We start from the raw sequence: 19,240 nt of genomic DNA, 5'->3' as shown, positions 1-19,240 counted from the left end.
TTTATTTATTTATTTTTTTAATTAATAAATATATTTATTTTTAGGTAAAATAAACATAATACTACAATTTATCTCTCGTCTGGATGATTTACTTCTTGTCACCCTGTTGTCCTTCCGTCATGAAAAAAGGCTGTCCTCACTCAGGTCTGCATGGAGCTGGAGGGGGCGTGGCTTCCAGCTCCGGCTGAAAATCGGGAGATTTTCGGGAGAATATTTGTCCCGGGAGGTTTTCGGGAGAGGCGCTGAATTTCGGGAGTCTCCCGGAAAATTCGGGAGGGTTGGCAAGTATGACATATATATATATATATATGAAATACTTGACTTGGTGAATTCTAGCTGTAAATATACTCCTCCCCTTTTAGCCGCGCCCCCAACCACGCCCCCGTCCCACCCCCTCCCCCCACCTCCCGAAATCGGAGGTTTCAAGGTTGGCAAGTATGGCATAGTCTGAAATAAGAAACATGTTAAAGAGGGTGGGGACCCCCTCAGACCCCCCACTGGGGAGCCTAGAAAACACCTCATTGTTATCTCAGTCCACTAAAACATGTGCTAGTACACTTCTACACTTTTATACTTCTACACTTTTATACTTTTACACTTCTACATTTTTATACTTTTATTTTGAAAGAGTCGGTCAGGTCAGCTGATCTCTGACGGCTGATATTCGAAGATAAAAAGGGACTTTTTAGTCGCCTTCCTCAGTACAGTAAGTACAGTAGGAGCCAGCACACACAGGTAAGGAGAAGCAAACTTCAAACTTTATCTTTCAATGTTAGCTTAGCTCTAATAGCTAATGGCGAAGGCCTTTGCATGCTTGCATACTTTTATTTTGTATTCTGCTTCATTTGACTATTCTGCTATATAACTATATATATATATATATATATATATATATATATATATATATATATGTATATATATATATATATATATATATGTATATATATATATATATATATATATTCCCTTTTCATGCAGCGTGGCAGAAAAGCAAGCAGAGTAAAAAGTGCAATAAAGTCTTTTAATAAGTCTTCATCATATTGGATGTTTGGCTTCTAACAGAGAATAAGTGTTGACAAATAACATTTCAACAAAAAAAAAACATTTGTAGAAATGCTGTGAAGTCAAGCGGTGAGGAGTTTGTTGTCGGGAAGAAAAAGAAAAAACAAGTTTGAGTTTTCTGAGAAAGAATCACTTTCACTTTCATTTCTGAGGAAATGCAACATAAGTAAGTTTGTCTGACTTTATTATTTTCTGCTTTCTTTTCTTACAGCAACATGGCGACACATGTAAGTCCACTTTTCATTTTTACTTACATTCACTTTTATTAGATTATCATTAACTTATATTATATAATTCACTTACTTATATTATCATTCACTTATATTATATTACCACTCACTTATATTAACATTGACTAATATTATCATTCACTTATATTATATTATAATTGACTTATATTATATTATCACTTATATTATATTACCACTCACTTATATTAACATTGACTAATATTATCATTCACTTATATTATATTATAATTGACTTATATTATATTATCACTCACTTATATTATCATTGACTTATATTACATTATCATTCACTTATATTATATTATAATTGACTTATATTATATTATCATTCACTTATATTATCACTCACTTACATTATATTATCATTGATTATATTATATTATCACCCACTTATATTAGATTATCATTAACTTATATTATATAATTCACTTACTTATATTATCATTCACTTATATTACATCATTCACTTGTATTTTATTATCACTCACTTATATTATATTATCACTCATTTATATTAAATTATCATTCACTTATATTACCACTCACTTATATTATCATTGACTAACAGAGGTGGGTAGAGTAGCCAGAAATTGTACTCAAGTAAGAGTACTGTTACTTTAGAGATTTATTACTCAAGTAAAAGTAAGGAGTAGTCACCCAAATATTTACTTGAGTAAAAGTAAAAAGTATGTTGTGAAAAAACTACTCAAGTACTGAGTAACTGATGAGTAACACACACACTCATATCATATATATATATATATATATATATATATATATATATATATATATATATATACATACATATACATTGATATATACAGTATATAATTTATAAGTATTTATTTTGCTGTTTTTGTTTACATGTTAAAGGTGTTTTAATGAATATACATGCATGTTTAACATATAGATTCCTTTCTTTCATGAAGACAAGAATATAAGTTGGTGTATTACCTGATTCTGATGACTTGCGTTGATTGTAATCAGACAGTCGTGATGATAACGTCCACGTTTTCAAATGGAGGAGAAGAAAAGTTCCTCCTTTCTGTCTAATACCACATGAAAGTGGTGGGTTTTTGGCATCCTATTTGTCCAGCTTCCATATTCGTTTTTATACACTTTACAAGAAATATATTGGCGTCAAACTCCGTAGCTTGCTAGCTTGTTTACGCTGGCTTTCGGAGACTCTTGTTTTGAAAGCGCAGGCGCGATGGCGCGGCACTTTTATTGTGAAGACAGCAACGTCCTCATGTGCGGTCAGTCTTGAGGCTTTTGACGGTACGGTTGAAATAAAACAAGTATCTTTTTTCCTTCACACTTTTGATTGATTGATTGGAACTTTTATTATTAGATTGCACAGTACAGTACATATTCCGTACAATTGACCACTAAATGGTAACACCCCAATAAGTTTTTCAACTAGTTTAAGTCAGGTCATGTGACCACCTGGCTCTGTTTGATTGGTCCAACGTCACCAGTGACTGCATCTGATTGGTGGAACGAAGTGAAACGTCACCAGTAAGGCAGGCACTTTGAAGGTCTGTCTGACAGACCAAAACAAACAAAGCGTGCATTAACAGATCGATAAAAATTAGTAGCGAGTAGCGAGCTGAATGTAGATAAAAGTAGCGGAGTAAAAGTAGCGTTCCTTCTCTATAAATATACTTAAGTAAAAGTAAAAGTATGTTGCATTAAAACTACTCTTAGAAGTACAATTTATCCCAAAAGTTACTCAAGTAGATGTAACGGAGTAAATGTAGCGCGTTACTACCCACCTCTGTTGACTAATATTATCATTCACTTATATATTATAATTGACTTATATTATCACTCACTTATATTATCATTGACTTATATCATATTATCATTCACTTATATTATATTATAATTGACTTATGTTATATTATCACTCACTTACATTATATTATCATTGACTTATATATTATCACCCACTTACAGTATATTATATTATCATTGACTTATATTATATCATCATTGACTTATATGATATAATCATTGGTTTATATTATCATTGGCTTATATTATATCACCCACTTATATTATATCATCATTGACTTATATGATATTATCATTGGCTTGTATTATCATTGACTTATATTATATTATCACCTACTCATATTATATTATCATTGACTTATATTATCACTCACTTATATTATCATTGACTTATATTATTGTGGAAGACTCCTGCTCCCAGGTGGGTTCGCAGGGCCCTCGAAGGACGAGATCGTCGTGGGCAGGTTTGAACTTCTTTATTTCTCAATAATAAAAGTCTATTTCGTGCTTTTCAGCACTTCCACCTGCTCCTCGCTCCGCCGCCTGCTTTCAGTTTCTCTCGCTCCTCCAGCACTCCTGGCTCTCCACCTCCTTCTACCCTGTCACTCTCGGCCGCTGTTCTTTTAACTGCTGCGAGGGGATTAGCTGATTGTGAGCAGGTGCGCGATCCCCGCACCTGCTCACAATTGCGGCGTCCCTCTCGGCGCGCACAGTCTCGCCGCTTGTTCGCCGTACACGCCTCCTCGCCGCCATCTTGGAGCGGGCGCCGTCGGTCCGCTGGCCCCGCCTCCCCACAATGATATTATCATGGACTTATATTATATTATCACTCACTTATATTATATTATCATTGACTTATATGATATTATCATTGACTTATATTATATTATCACTCACTTATATATCATTGACTTATATGATATTATCATTGACTTATATTATATTATCACTCACTTATATGATATCATTGACTTATATGATATTATCATTGACTTATATGATATTATCATTGACTTATATTATATTATTGTCAGGATGTGGACTATGGCGTGATTGTTTTCCCGAGATGCAAGTGAACCTGGATCGGACATGGCTTGAAGGTGGGTACGTGATTTATTTTAAACACTAACAAACTACAAAACAGAAGCAAACAAAAGGCGCGCACAATGGCGGAGGTAAAAAACTTGGCGAATGAAAACAAAACGTGCACAAAGGCAGAAACTGTGAACACGAAATAAAAACACTTACTGTGGCATATGGGACTGTGAACATGGCTTGATACAAGAGGATAGCAAGGTTAGAAAAGATATGACACCAGGACGAACAACAGAAAATGAAAAGCTTAAATAACACAGACATGATTAACAACAGGTGCGTGACTCAAAACAGGTTCGTGACATGACAGGTGAAAACAAAAACAATGGAGCGTAAACAGAAACTAAAGAGTCCAATAACTAAACTAAACAAAACATGATTACACAGACATGACAGAGCCCCTCCCTTAAGGACAGATACCAGATGTCCATATAAAAAAACAAAAAAAAAACAATGATCAATAGTCATGGGAGGGCGGGTGGGGGACATGGCGGTGGGTCGCCAGACCACGTGTCCCTGTATCCACCGGGGCAGAGTTAGGTAGCGGCGACGCGTAGAGCGCCGCTGTGCCAGACGAGGTGGGCGACCTGGGAATGGCCACATTCGTGGCCGACGAGGAGGTCGGCGACCCTGCCGTGGCGGACGCCCATGGAATGGCCACATCAGTGGCCGACAAGGAGGTGGATGCGTCGTCATCGTGGTAGGCGGCGAAGCTTGGCGTGGCGCGTCAGGCAGCGAAGCTTGGCGTGGCTCGTCAGGCGGCAAAGCTTGGCGTGGCGCGTCAGGCGGCGAAGCTTGGCGTGGCGCGTCAGGCGGCGAAGCTTGGCGTGGCGCGTCAGGCGGCGAAGCTTGGCGTGGCGCGTCAGGCGGCGAAGCTTGGCGTGGCGCGTCAGGCGGCGAAGCTTGGCGTGGCGCGTCAGGCGGCGAAGCTTGGCTTGGGTCTTGGTGTTGGCTTGGGTCTTGGTCTTGGCTTGGGTCTTGGTCTTGGTCTTGGCCTGGGTCATGGTCTTGGTCTTGGCTTGGGTCATGGCCTTGGTCTTTGTCTTGGCATGAATCTTGGTCTTGGCATAAATCTTGGTCTTGGCATAAATCTTGGTCTTGGCTTGGCGGTTCTTGGTCTTGGCTTGGCGGTGCTTGGTCTTGGCTTGGCGGTGCTTGGTCTTGGCTTGGCAGTGCTTGGTCTTGGTTTGGCAGTGCTTGGTCTTGGCTTGGCGGCGTGGAACTGCGACTGGCGGCGCTTGGCGGCGTGGAGCTGGTACCGGAGCTTCGCGTGGTGCGGGTACTGGAGCCTGCCGTGGAACTTGGCGTGGTGGAAATTGACATGGTGCAGCGACAGATGCTAGCCGTGGTGCAGCGACAGGTGCTAGCCGTGGAGCAGCTAGCCTTGGTGCTAGCCATGGAGCAGCTACAGGTGCTAGCCTTGGAGCAGCTAGCCGTGGTGCAGCTACTGGTGCTAGCTTTGGTGCAGGTGGAGGTGGCCTAGCTGGGGGTTGCAGCTTGGCAGGCTGAAAGATCGGTGGTGGTGGCCGAACCGGAGGTTGCGGCTTTGCAGGCCGAAAGACCGGTGGCGGCGGCCGTGCTGGCGGCTGTGGCTTGGCCTGGTAATGCTGAGCCACCCACCTGAACAATTCCCAGCACTAGCCCCACCCCCCAAGGAGCGGATACCAGAGGCGCTCCCCGCGGTCTGGAACTGTTTTTTTGGGTGGATGGGTGGAGGGAGGTCAGGGGGGGGGCAGAAACTTCCCCTTTAAATTGTCCAAAAAGTCTATTTTGTACCTGGGATTTTGTGGGAGAAATTTTTTTTGTGTGTGACTTGGGCGTGACTTGAGTCCTGGGGGGCGGGGCATGACATTTGGGTGGCTTGTCTTGACAGGATCTAATGTTCAAAATCATATTTTGGTAGTTTTGAATCATGGTCATGGGATTAGAGTCTTTTGCTGGAGGTGGGCGATCAAAAGAAAAAGAGTTGAAAAAAAAATCCTGGTCTGTGACGTCATTTTGAAGCTGCGGAGCTGGCAGCAGCCTGCTTCCGCCCGGAGTGGGAGGAGCCTGCGGTAGCGCTGCGTGCGGTCTTCTCGCCTTCCCTGACGTCCTCGGTCTGGAGCGGCGCTTCCGGGACTGCGGTGACGCAGCGCCGTCCTCGGGCCAAATAGAGCTAATTGGAATAAGCTTGCCATTTGGTCCCCACGTCAGGTCTCGCTCCTAGCGACTCCCAATTTCCTTCCTCGACCAAATTCCTTGCGGGAAAGCGATTAGCTGGTGTCATAATGTCAGGACGTGGACTATGGAGTGATTGTTTTCCCGGGATGCAAGTGAACTTGGATCGGACATGGCTTGAAGGTGGGTACATGATTTATTTTAAACACTAACAAACTACAAAACAGAAGCAAACAAAAGGCGCGCACAATGGCGGAGGTAAAAAAAACTTGGCGAATGAAAACAAAACTTGCACAAAGGCAGAAACTGTGAACACGAAATAAAAACACTTACTGTGGCATATGGGACTGTGAACATGGCTTGATACGAGAGGATAGCAGGGTTAGAAAAGATATGACACCAGGACGAACAACAGAAAATGAAAAGCTTAAATAACACAGACATGATTAACAACAGGTGCGTGACTCAAAACAGGTGCGTGACATGACAATTATTATTGACTTATATATTATCATTGACTTACAGTATATGATATTATCATTGACTTATATGATATAATCATTGACTTATATGATATTACTGTAGTAATAAGAATATTTCCTCCATGTGTGCCAGCATGAAGTGAAACCACAGCCTGGGGACTTGATAGAGATCTTCAGGCCGGGCTACCAGCACTGGGCTTTGTATGTGGGCGACGACTTGGTGGTCCATGTGGCTCCCCCCTGTGAGTTCTGCACTCCTACTTGCATTATACACACACACACACACACACACACACATTATTATTATTATATGATTATTATATTATACCTTGGAGGTGTGTTCAGGCTCCTTGTGTTGGAACTTTGCTTAGTAGTTTAGTTTAGTTGATTAAGGACTGCCATTAGTCTACGCTGCAGTGGAGACTATTCTTCCAGGCAAAACACACAAAATAGCAACAACAAAAAACAAACAATAACTTGGAGTTTACATAATAATGTTCATACCAAAGATAAAAAGAGCAATATAAAAAAAGATAATATATTTTAGCAAAAATAATGGCCTATAATATACACAGTGTGCCAACGACAAACAATAAGTGACAAAAAAGTACCATCCATCCATTTTCTACTGCTTGTCCCACAATCAATAAAATAGTCAATAATCAATAAAAGCAGTCATGACATTAGGTACAATCTAGAATAATCTCTTTCTGCAACACTTAACCTCTTAGTCTATTCTTAAAATGCACTATGCTGGTGATTGACAGCAGACATTGTAGACAAGTAGTTTAGACCAGGGGTGTCAAAGGTACGGCCCCAGGGCCAAGCATAAAAATGAACCTGAAATTTTGGAATGAAAGAAACTGCTGTTCTAAATGTGTCCACTAGATGTCGCAATAGCAATTCTTTGTATCTTTGTAGATGATGTACAAAATAAACCACATGTTTCAGTTTCGCAAACTCCTTAGTAAATTCCCCAAAACGTCAGCGTAGAGTTATTGAGTCTGTTTAGCTGATTGGAGCGCTGGCTTGCACAACCAGTGGGTCCATGACCATGACTTCTGTTTTGTTTGGTCAGCTGTTTTACTGCCTTGTTACCATTTAGAAACAATTAAGGTATGTAAATAAACATTTATCAAATCTTTCTGTGTAAATAACTAATTCCACAACATATATATCTGCAGCTTATAGTCCGGTGTATATGGACTTATAGTCCGGTATATATGGACTTAAAGTCCGGTATATTTGGACTTATAGTCCGGTGTATATGGACTAATGGTCCGGTGTATATGGATTTATAGTCCGGTGTCAATGGACTTATAGTCCGGTGTGTATGAACTTATAGTCCGGTATATATGGACTTATAGTCCGGTGTGTATGGATTTATAGTCCGGTGTATATGGATTTATAGTCCGGTGTGTATGGACTTAAAGTCCGATGTATATGGACTTATAGTCCGGTGTGTATGGATTTATAGTCCGGTGTGTATGGACTTATAGTCCGGTGTATATGGATTTATAGTCCGGTGTGTATGGACTTATAGTCCGATGTATATGGACTTATAGTCCGGTGTGTATGGACTTATAGTCCGGTGTGTATGGACTTATAGTCCGGTGTATATGGATTTATAGTCCGGTGTGTATGGATTTATAGTCCGGTGTGTATGGACTTATAGTCTGGTGTATATGGATTTATAGTCCGGTGTATATGGACTTAAAGTCCGATGTATATGGACTTATAGTCCGGTGTGTATGGACTTATAGTCCGGTGTGTATGGACTTATAGTCCGGTGTATATGGACTTATAGTCCGGTATATATGGACTTATAGTCCGATGTGTATGGATTTATAGTCCTGTGTGTATGGATTTATAGTCCGGTATATATGGACTTATAGTCCGGTATATATGGACTTATAATCCGGTATATATGGACTTATGGTCTGGTGTATGTGGAAAAATATTGTTTTCCATAAAATGTAGGCCATATAAAATATAGAATTTAATGGATAACTGGCTTCATAATTATATGTCAGTCACTTATTTATTTTTAATTGAACTACACGTTTGTAATGTTAATGTATGATAATAAGTTGCTTACATTATTAGTAAACACAACACTATTAGTTCATTATTAATACAGATTATAACTAATTTTCAACCTAAATGTACACAAACATAACTAACAACACATTATTATTACAGATGAATACATAAGTCAAGCAGATATTTCAGTATTTTTTACTGAATTATGGGATAGGGCAGCACGGTGGTGGAGGGGTTACTGCGTCTGCCTCACAATAAGAAGGTCCTGGGTTCGATCATGCATTTGGGATCTTTCTGTGTGGAGTTTGCATGTTCTCCCCGTGACTGTGTGGGTTCTACTCCGCCTTCCTCCCACCTCCAAAGACATGCACCTGGGGATAGGCCACTCCCACCTCCAAAGACATACACCTGGGGATAGGTTGACTGGCAACACTAAATGGTCCCTAGTGTATGAATGTTGTCTGTCTATCTGTGTTGGCCCTGTGATGAGATGGCGACTTGTCCAGGGTGTAACCCGCCTTCCGCCCGATTGTAGCTGAGATAGGCTCCAGCACCTCCCGCGACCCCGAACGGGACAAGCAGTAGAAAATGGATGGATGGATGGAAACTATTGGATAGAATAATGTGCAATTGCATACAGTACATGTGTTTATTTCATTCAAAGGACAAATACTTTATTGACTCATGATTCTCAGGCTTTGGCAGGCCATGTAAAATGAAGTGGCAGGCCATATAAAATCCTGCGGCAGGCCATTTAAAATGAACTGGCAGGCCATGTATAATGAAGTGGCAGGCCATATAAAATGAAGTGGCATGCCAGATGGTTTGACAGCTGTGTTTCAGAGTAAAGCGTACTAATGTTCATTGTAATTCTGCCATCAAGGGTTTGACAGAATTGAAAGAGGGTGTTGTTGAAATGCACTTTCCTCATGGCAGCGGAGTGTGCAGGTGCGGGCCCCAGCAGCATGATGTCCAAGTTGGCGGACAGGGGACTGGTGAAGATGGAGGAGCTGTGGACGGTGGTGGGGAACGACCGCTACCAAGTCAACAACATCCTGGATGACAAATACCAACCCCGCCCAGTTTTTGTCATCTTGAAGAAAGCCAAAAGGCTGGTGGGCCACACGGTGTCCTTTTGCCTCTTCAGTGCAAACTGTGAGCACTTTGTCACCAACCTGCGCTACGGAAAACCAGAGTCCCGCCAGGTAGGGCTTTTATTTTGAAGGAGTTGACCTTTGTACGCCACCTCCATGGACATGACACCTAAAAGTTGTACTTAAGACATGTTGCAAGTGAGAGTGGCCTGATTGAAGCGCCTACATTTAGCAATGTCCAGATACTACTTTTAACTTCCCATTGATCCGATATCAGCACCAATCATTCATACACTATATTGCCAAAAGTATTTGGCCACCTGCCTTGACTCACATATGACCTTGAAGTGCCATCCCATTCCTAACCCATAGGGTTCAATATGACCTTTTGCAGCTATTACAGCTTCAACTCTTCTAGGGAGGCTGTCCACAAGGTTGCAGAGTGTGTTTATAGCAATTTTCCACCATTCTTCCAAAAGTGCATTGGTGAGGACACACACTGATGTTGGTGGAGAAGGCCTGGCTCTCGGTCTCCGTTCTAATTCATCCCAAAGGTGTTCTATCGGGTTTAGGTCAGGACTCTGTGCAGGCCAGTCAAGTTCATCCACACCAGACTCTGTCATCCATGTCTTTATGGACCTTGCTTAGTGCACTGGTGCACAGTCATGTTGGAAGAGGAAGGGGCCCGCTCCAAAGTGTTCCCACAAGGTTGGGAGCATGGAATTGTCCAAAATGTTTTGGCATCCTGGAGCATTCAAAGTTTCTTTCACTGGAACTAAGGGGCCAAGCCCAACTCCTGAAAAACAACCCCACACCATAAATCCTCCTCCACCAAATTTCACACTTGAAATGTAGCGTTCTCATGGCAACCTCCAAACCCAGACTGGTCCATCAGATTGCCAGATGTAAAAGCGTGATTCATCAGTCCAGAGAAGGTGTCTCCACTGCTCTAGAGTCCAGTGGCGACGTGCTTTACACCACTGCATCCCACACTTTGCATTGGACTTGGTGATGTATGGCTTAGATGCAGCTGCTCGGCCATGGAAACCCATTCCATGAAGCTCTCTGCGTACTGTACGTGGGCTAATTGGAAGGTCACATGAAGTAGCAACTGACCGTGCAGAAAGTCTTTGCACTATGCTGACCCTCTCTTGTCAGTTTACGTGACCTACCACTTGGTGGCTGAGTTGCTGTTGTTCCCAAACTCTTCACTTTTCTTATCATAAAGTTGACTTTGGAATATTTAGGAGCGAGGAAAATTTCAGGACTGGATTTGTTGCACAGGTGGCATCCTATGACCGTTCCAGAGAGCGGCCCATTCTTTCACAAATGTTTGTAGAAACAGGCTCCATGCCTAAGTGCTTGATTTGATACGCCTGTGATTAGGACACCTGGTTCTCATCATTTGGATGGCTGGCCAAGTACTTTTGGCAATATAGTGTGCCTTGTGATGTGACCGTCAATATTTTAATCAGGCAAATAAAAGGGAAACATCTATGAATGGAGTTTTGTTGTTATAGAGTGTCATCTCTCTTTGCAGGTGCGCCAGGCGGTAGAAGTGACCGTGTGGACAGGTTTGGCCCTTGCAGCTGTAGCTCTGATTGGACTGACTGACAAAAAGAACCAGAACAGGCACAAACAGAACACATCTTATTACATTGCTCTTTGTTTAGGTGTCCTTGGATGCATCCTTGTTTTATGGACTCTTTATTTATGGATGTTGTGATCGCGCCAATTCACCCAAATTCAACCAATCCCTGCACAAATTTGTTTTGCATCACCATGGACCATACTTGCCAACCTTGAGACCTCTGATTTCGGGAATTGGGTGGTGGGGGGCGTGGTTGGGGTGGGGAGGGGGCGTGGTTAAGAGGGGAGGAGTATATTTACAGCTAGAATTCACCAAGTCAAGTATTTCATATATATATATATATATATATATATATATATATATATATATGTATGTGTGGGGGAAAAAAAAATCACAAGACTATGATGAAATAGTCTTGTGATTTTTTTTCCCCCACACATACATATATTGCGCTCTACTACGGTATCGAGCACTATTTTTTGGATAACCTTATTAAGACATATATATATATATATATATATATATATATATATATATATATATATATATATATATATATATATATATATATATATATATAGTTGCGTTTGGACCAGTTGTTCCTCCCAGGGAATTCAAGTTGCTGGTCGCTCCCAAGCTCTTTCTATGACACTTAAAGCTGAGTAGAAGAACCACCAGAGACAGAATAAGTATTTTGTAATTTTATCTCCAAAGCTTTGGAAATATAATGAGACCAGTCCAGCATAGAACATTCAATCGCGCAGCTAAGATGGTCTGATCTAAAATATAGAAACCTTTGTTTCTATAAAGTGTCTCTCCCTCCCACCCTCGTTGACTCTCTTTCCAGCCCAAACACATGCCCATTGTCCTCCACAGCTGGGCACAGGTACAGATAAGGAAAAGGAGTATCTCTCCTCCTTACATTCCAAAGTCAAGGTTAGCACACAGTACTTGCAGACAACCAAAAGACCACAATTGGAAGAAGAACACTAGCTGTTTTGTAATATGATTATGAAAATAAAGAAGTAACACTTAAATACGGATATATGTAAATATCTGCCTCCGACAATATATACACATATATACTGTATATATACATATATATATATATATATATATATATATATATATATAATAAAACAAATATATATATATATAGCTAGAATTCGCTGAAAGTGATTTATATATATATATATATATATATATATATATATATATATATATATATATATATATATATATATATATATATATATATATATCAATCTATCTATCTATCAAGAGGGACAGAGACAGCGCACAGTGCATGTGGATCACATGTTACCATGGCGAGAAAACATGGAGAGACTGCCAGTTATCTTGTCTCCACCAGTTGCAGAAAATGTGCCATCAGTACAACTGGACAGTGCTGTTTCAGTTCCATCATCAGGACCATCAGTGAGTCAGACACAAACTAGTCTCATCCTTGAACCAGATTCAATGGCTGCTGAGTTGCCATCATCAGAACCCAGATCACCCACAACAAAAACCCCACCAGTGATCCGCAGGTACCCAGAAAAGTTTCGAGTACCACCAAAAAAAACGAATCTCTGAAGACAGTATAAAAATCTGTGTTAAAGGTGTACAAATACTGTTTGTATAATAAGCATGTTATTGTTTACAAATGAGGGTTAAGAGTTCAGGACTAAAAAAAAAAAGAAAGAATGTGGCTTAAGTACAGTTTTTGAATTGAGCTGCTGCATTTTTTTGGTTGGGTTGTTTATTTCTTTTGAGTAACTTCTACATTTGTAAAAAGGGAGGAATGTAATAGAGTGATCTATGTTTGTCTGTTGCCATCTCCTGGTGAATGTTGGCTATAGCGTACTGGGGTTACTTTTTGGTTGGCCAACGATTTACGTGGTGTTGCGCACCTGACGTCAAGTGTGTTGAGTCTGTTCTGAAGTCTACAGTAAAGAGACGTACTTCATCACCTCGCCTGGTTATTGCCTCCAACTCAATATATTACAACAACATTGCTCCATGCAGACCCTCCAGGTCCGCATGAGGCTGGAGGGGGCGTAGCCTCCAGGTCCGCCTGAATTTCGGGAGAAAATTTGTCCCGGGAGGTTTTCGGGAGAGGCGCTGAATTTCGGGAGTCTCCCGGAAAATCCGGGAGGGTTGGCAAGTATGCCATGGACTGAGAGGCTACCATGCAAGAAGGAAGCTCTTGCTCCAGAAGCCACACCTTAAGGCTCGTCTAAGATAAGACCTTCTGGAGGAAAGTTCTGTAGTCAGAGGAAACACAAATTGAGTTGTTTGGCAAATTCCCCGCACATTTAGCCAATCAAAACTGTCCCAGCAGCACTCAAACGCAACGTGACCGTCAACCAATCAAATGTCTCCCTGGGAAATCGGACATTTTCAAAATTCCAGAGGTGCTGAATATGACGCTTGGAATTGCTCCTTGTTTCAAATAATTTTTGAGTTAAGATGGCATTTTATTTTTCTGTCAGAATTTAAATACATTCATTTCACCGATAACAACACTAGGCTTTTGGGGGCCACATAAAAGGATGTGGCGGGCCATATGTGGCCCTCAGTGCTTTCAGTGTTTCAATTCAATGTGGAGTATTGGACAAAAGGGAGTACAGCGCTCTTAATTCACTAAACATTTTACCACCGCACACCTTGAGATAAATTGCCTAAAGTCATGCACGGTGGTGGTAGCATGATGGTCTGGGGTTGCACGGGTGCTGCTGGCACTGGGGGAGTTTCGGTTCATAGAGAGAAATGTGATTTGCCACATGCACTGTGACATTGTGAAGCAGAGCTCGGTTGTGGTAGTGCTTTGTTTACACACAACTCAACTAAATGTATCATCTACACCTTAATCCACATAACACTGAAATAGTACTCCTCATTTCAATCCTTCTCAATAATCATATCTAACCAACTTACAGTTTAACACCATTGTCACATTATAGCAAATCATTTGTTAATCACAAAGATTGTTACACATAAACCTCAGGCTTAGGTCAGGCTGATTATATATATATATATATATATATATATATATATATATATATATATATATACTGCATATGAAGGGACTCAAATGACTAAAGATGAATATACAGTCGCAATCAAAAGTGTACATTCACTTGTAAAGAACATCAAGTCATGGCTGTCTTGAGTTTCCAATCATTTCTACAACTCTTATTTTTTGTGATAGAGTGATTGGAGCACATACTTGTTGGTCACAAACAAACATTCATGAAGTTTGGTTCTTTTATGAATTTATTATGGGTCTACTGAAAATGTGAGCAAATGTGCTGGGTCAAAAGTATACATACAGCAATGTTAATATTTGCTTACATGTCCCTTGGCAAGTTGCACTGCAATAAGGCGCTTTTGGTAGCCATCCACAAGCTTCTGCTTGTATTTTTGACCACAAAATTGCTGCAGTTCAGCTAAATGTGTTGCTTTTCTGACATGGACTTGTTTCTTCAGCATTGTCCACACCTTTAAGTCAGGACTTTGGGAAGGCCATTCTAAAACCTTCATTCTAGCCTGATTTAGCCATTCCTTTACCACTTTTGACGTGTGTTTGGGGTCATTGTCCTGTTGGAGCACCCAACTGTGCCCAAGACCCAACCTCCGAGCTGATGATTTTAGCTTGTCCTGAAGAATTTGGAGGTAATCCTCCTTTTTCATTGTCCCATTAAAACCACCAGTTCCATTGGCAGCAAAACAGGCCCAGAACATAATACTACCACCACTATGCTTGACGGTAGGCTTGGTGTTCCTTTACCACGTCAAAAGGTTGGGTCTTGGGCACAGTTGGGTGTTCCAACAGGACAATGACCCCAAACACACCTCAAAAGTGGTAAAGGAATGGCTAAATCAGGCTAGAATGAAGTTTTTACAATGGCATTTCCAAAGTCCTGACTTAAAGGTGTGGACAATGCTGAAGAAACAAGTCCATGTCAGAAAAGCAACACATTTAGCTGAACTGCAGCAATTTTGGGGTCAAACCAGAAGCTTGTGGATGGCTACCAAAAGCGCCTTATTGCAGTGCAACTTGCCAAGGGACATGTAAGCAAATATTAACATTGCTGTATGTATACTTTTGACCCAGCACATTTGCTCACATTTTCAGTAGACCCATAATAAATTCATAAAAGAAGCAAACTTCATGAATGTTTTTGTGACCAACAAGTATGTGCTCCAATCACTCTATCACAAAAAAAAATAAGAGTTGTAGAAATGATTGGAATTTCTACAATTTCTGTATGTACACTTTAGACCAAGACTGTATATACAATACTTGCATTCATTACCACTACCTAAAATACACTGAATTATTATTGAATATGTTCTTAACTAAACTGTCAATAAATGCAAATGAAGATACATCTTCACCACTTTAACTCCACATGTCTTCAGTTTGTTTGATATGGTGATTACTGCCACAAGTGGTGGGAAAGTGAATTACAACTAAGTCCATACAGAGCAGAGCTGAGAAACAGATATTTTTGTCGGCTGTCGAGGGGACGCTCCAGGCCCAAGAAAGGGCCCTATGGTTAAAGGGGAACATTATCACCAGACCTATGTAAGCGTAAATATATACCTTGATGTTGCAGAAAAAAGACCACATATTTTTTTAACCAATTTCCGAACTCTAAATGGGTGAATTTTGGCGAATTAAACGCCTTTCTAATATTCGCTCTCGGAGCGATGACGTCACAATCCACCATTTTCTCATACACCAAGTCAAATCAGCTCTGTTATTTTCCGTTTTTTCGACTGTTTTCCGTAACCTTGGAGACATCATGCCTCGTCGGTGTGTTGTCGGAGGGTGTAACAACATGAACAGGGACGGTTTCAAGTTGCACCAGTGGCCCAAAGATGCGAAAGTGGCAAGAAATTGGACGTTTGTTCCGCACACTTTACCGACGAAAGCTATGCTACGACAGAGATGGCAAGAATGTGTGGATATCCTGCGACACTCAAAGCAGATGCATTTCCAACGATAAAGTCAAAGAAATCTGCCGCCAGACCCCCATTGAATCTGCCGGAGTGTGAGAGCAATTCAGGGACAAAGGACCTCGGTAGCACGGCAAGCAATGGCGGCAGTTTGTTCTCGCAGACGAGCGAGCTAAACCCCCTGGATGTCTTGGCTCACACCGTCCCTTAAACTGGACGGATCAGCTTTCAGGAAAAGAGCGCGGATGAGGGTATGTCTACAGAATATATTAATTGATGAAAACTGGGCTGTCAAAGTGCATGTTGTTGCTAAATGTATTTCATATGCTGTAAACCTAGTTCATAGTTGTTAGTTTCCTTTAATGCCAAACAAACACATACCAATCGTTGGTTAGAAGGCGATCGCCGAATTCGTCCTCGCTTTCTCCCGTGTCGCTGGCTGTCGTGTCGTTTTCGTCGGTTTCGTTTGCATACGGTTCAAACCGATATGGCTCAATAGCTTCAGTTTCTTCTTCAATTCCGTTTTCGCTACCTGCCTCCACGCTACAATACATTCGTAATCTGTTGAATCGCTTTAGCCGCTGAAATCCGAGTCTGAATCCGAGCTAATGTCGCTATAGCTTGCTGTTCTTTCCGCCATGTTTGTTTGTGTTGGCTTCACTATGTGACGTCACAGGAAAATGGACGGGTGTATATAACGATGGTTTAAATCAGGCACTTTGAAGCTTTTCTTTAGGGATATTGCGTGATGGGTAAAATTTTGAAAAAAACTTCGAAAAATATAATAAGCCACTGGGAACTGATTTTTAATGGTTTTAACCATTCTGAAATTGTGATAATGTTCCCCTTTAAGGAACACAGATCTAGAGAAGAAAACATTCAAACTGTGAAAATACATTCAGACTGTGTAGGCTCATTTAGCTTATTATTATTATTAGGCATATTTACAAGGACATTCAGAAATGTTTTATCATCTTTATTTCATACTAGCCCACATGCTACATGGTTTCATGTGTCGCGCAAACATTTATGGTCCCAGCAGCCAGGCGTTTTAGATATCTGTTTTTGGGTTGTTTTTTTTACACACTTCCATGATCCCTGTTTGAAAATGTGATTGGGAAGCGGAAGGCGTGCCAACAGTCTTGTCCAGCAAAGTCAATGAAGGCACACAGATACCAAAGTGAAATACAGAGAGAGAGAGAGAGAGAGAGAGAAAACAACAACAAAAGATGTTTGTGTGTGTGATGCAGCGGTCATGTGTGTGTTTGTAACTCTTACAAAGTAATCAGTCGGCCTCACAAAAGTGCATGCATGGACTGAATAAACTACAGTGTTTGTTTGTGTGCTTACTGAAAACCATTCAGCATATATATATATATTTATTTTGACTATTTAAAAATGGTGTCATTTTCAAGACAAGATGCTCCATTTTATGTACATTTACTTTACAACGGGAGGTGTGAGTTGTCAAATATGGTGTCATAACTCAGCCGTCCACAATGACACAATGTCCACCCTCTTTCAGCGATGGATCCAAAAGTTCTGTCCAGTTCTAAAAGACCTTTGGATATTTTCCACTCACCGGTTTAAAAGTTCCGTCCTGGGTCAATGCAGGTCATGGTCTTACCTCTCAGGGAACACGGAAGCTCAGTCCAGTTTGCGTGCACCCAGTTTGAGAGGACCTTTGGCGGCTTTGCGCTCGGCCCGTTTGGCCTCCAGCTCTTTCCTCCTCTCCTCTCGTTTCTTCTTGGACAGCTCGGCCTTGCTCAGACCCGCTGGGGGGGGGATAGGCAGAAGGCACTGAAGTGCTTCAAACACATTGACGGTGAGATCGTGGACAAAAGATGTCTCACCTTGACTTCCGTCCACCGACTCCCAGGTTTCCTCGGCGACCCAGTCTCCTGTTGACTCTGCACTCCAGCCACCTCCAGGCTGACGGGAGAAAGACATCGTGTTTTATAATGTACACACACCACACTGCAAAAACTGAAATCTAAGTAAGATTAAATATCTCAAATAAGGGTGATATTTGCTTATTTTCTGTCTGATAAGATCATTCTTCTCACTAAGCAGATTTTATGTTAAGAGTGTTTTACTTGTTTTGAGGTTTTTTTTTGTCCTAAATGATCTCAGTAAGATATTACAGCTTGTTGCTGAGATTGTATGACCTATATTGAGTAAAACATGCTAGAAACTAGAATATCAACTGTTGCAAAGCTGTGTCATCAACACTCACAAGTACAAACCCTGTTTCCATATGAGTTGGGAAATTGTGTTAGATGCAAATATAAACGGAATACAATGATTTGCAAATCATTTTCAACCCATATTCAATTGAATGCACTACAAAGACAACATATTTGATGTTCAAACTCATAAACTTAATTAACTTAGAATTTCATGGCTGCAACACGTGCCAAAGTAGTTGGGAAAGGGCATGTTCACCACTGTGTTACATGGCCTTTCCTTTTAACAACACTCAGTAAACGTTTGAGAACTGAGGAGACACATTTTTTAAGCTTCTCAGGTGGAATTCTTTCCCATTCTTGCTTGATGTACAGCTTAAGTTGTTCAACAGTCCGGGGGTCTCCGTTGTGGTATTTTAGGCTTCATAATGCGCCACACATTTTCAATGGGAGACAGGTCTGGACTACAGGCAGGCCAGTCTAGTACCCGCACTCTTTTACTATGAAGCCACGTTGA

The 19,240-nt window shown here is 41.0% G+C and overlaps 2 protein-coding genes across 7 annotated transcripts in view; one reads left to right on the top strand and one right to left on the bottom strand.

Moving 5' to 3' along the window:
* The window catches only part of scyl1 (SCY1-like, kinase-like 1), a 115,715-nt gene that overhangs the window by 9,405 nt on the left and 87,070 nt on the right, over positions 1–19,240 (bottom strand). For 2 of the 5 annotated variants that reach the window (XM_061930457.2, XM_072912468.1), the window contains exons 17-18: positions 18,391–18,469; positions 18,165–18,312 (exon numbers count right to left, since the gene is read on the bottom strand). In XM_061930457.2, the coding sequence (XP_061786441.1) occupies positions 18,185–18,312; positions 18,391–18,469 (207 nt within the window). In that variant the 3' untranslated portion in view covers positions 18,165–18,184. Of the gene's footprint in view, positions 1–5,824; positions 7,105–17,902; positions 18,313–18,390; positions 18,470–19,240 lie in introns of those variants that run through there. The other 3 variants (XM_061930458.2, XM_061930459.2, XM_061930456.2) reach the window with 3 other exon arrangements.
* LOC133577000 (phospholipase A and acyltransferase 3-like) lies at positions 662–11,814 on the top strand. Of its 2 annotated transcripts, XM_061930466.2 has the most exons (6): positions 662–735; positions 1,274–1,289; positions 3,518–3,574; positions 6,978–7,086; positions 9,824–10,092; positions 11,522–11,814. In XM_061930466.2, the coding sequence occupies exons 2-6, from the start codon at positions 1,278–1,280 to the stop codon at positions 11,705–11,707; spliced, it is 633 nt and encodes a 210-aa protein (XP_061786450.1). In that variant the 5' UTR covers positions 662–735; positions 1,274–1,277; the 3' UTR covers positions 11,708–11,814. The 2 variants fall into 2 exon arrangements, with proteins under 2 accessions (XP_061786450.1, XP_061786451.1); XM_061930467.2 differs by lacking the exon at positions 3,518–3,574 and having other exon boundaries at positions 675–735.

This window comes from Nerophis lumbriciformis, linkage group LG36 (assembly GCF_033978685.3).
Source record: "Nerophis lumbriciformis linkage group LG36, RoL_Nlum_v2.1, whole genome shotgun sequence".
In the NCBI taxonomy this organism is placed as follows: Eukaryota; Metazoa; Chordata; class Actinopteri; order Syngnathiformes; family Syngnathidae; genus Nerophis; species Nerophis lumbriciformis.
The sequence above is the reverse complement of the archived record's forward strand: the minus strand, read 5'-3'. Positions and strand labels throughout refer to the sequence as shown.

Excerpts from the sequence above, each read along its gene's own strand:
- LOC133577000 (XM_061930466.2), top strand. Across the intron at positions 7,087-9,823 it reads GGTCCATGTGGCTCCCCCCT|CGGAGTGTGCAGGTGCGGGC; the intron begins GTGAGTTCTGCA and ends TCCTCATGGCAG. Across the intron at positions 10,093-11,521 it reads GAAAACCAGAGTCCCGCCAG|GTGCGCCAGGCGGTAGAAGT; the intron begins GTAGGGCTTTTA and ends CTCTCTTTGCAG.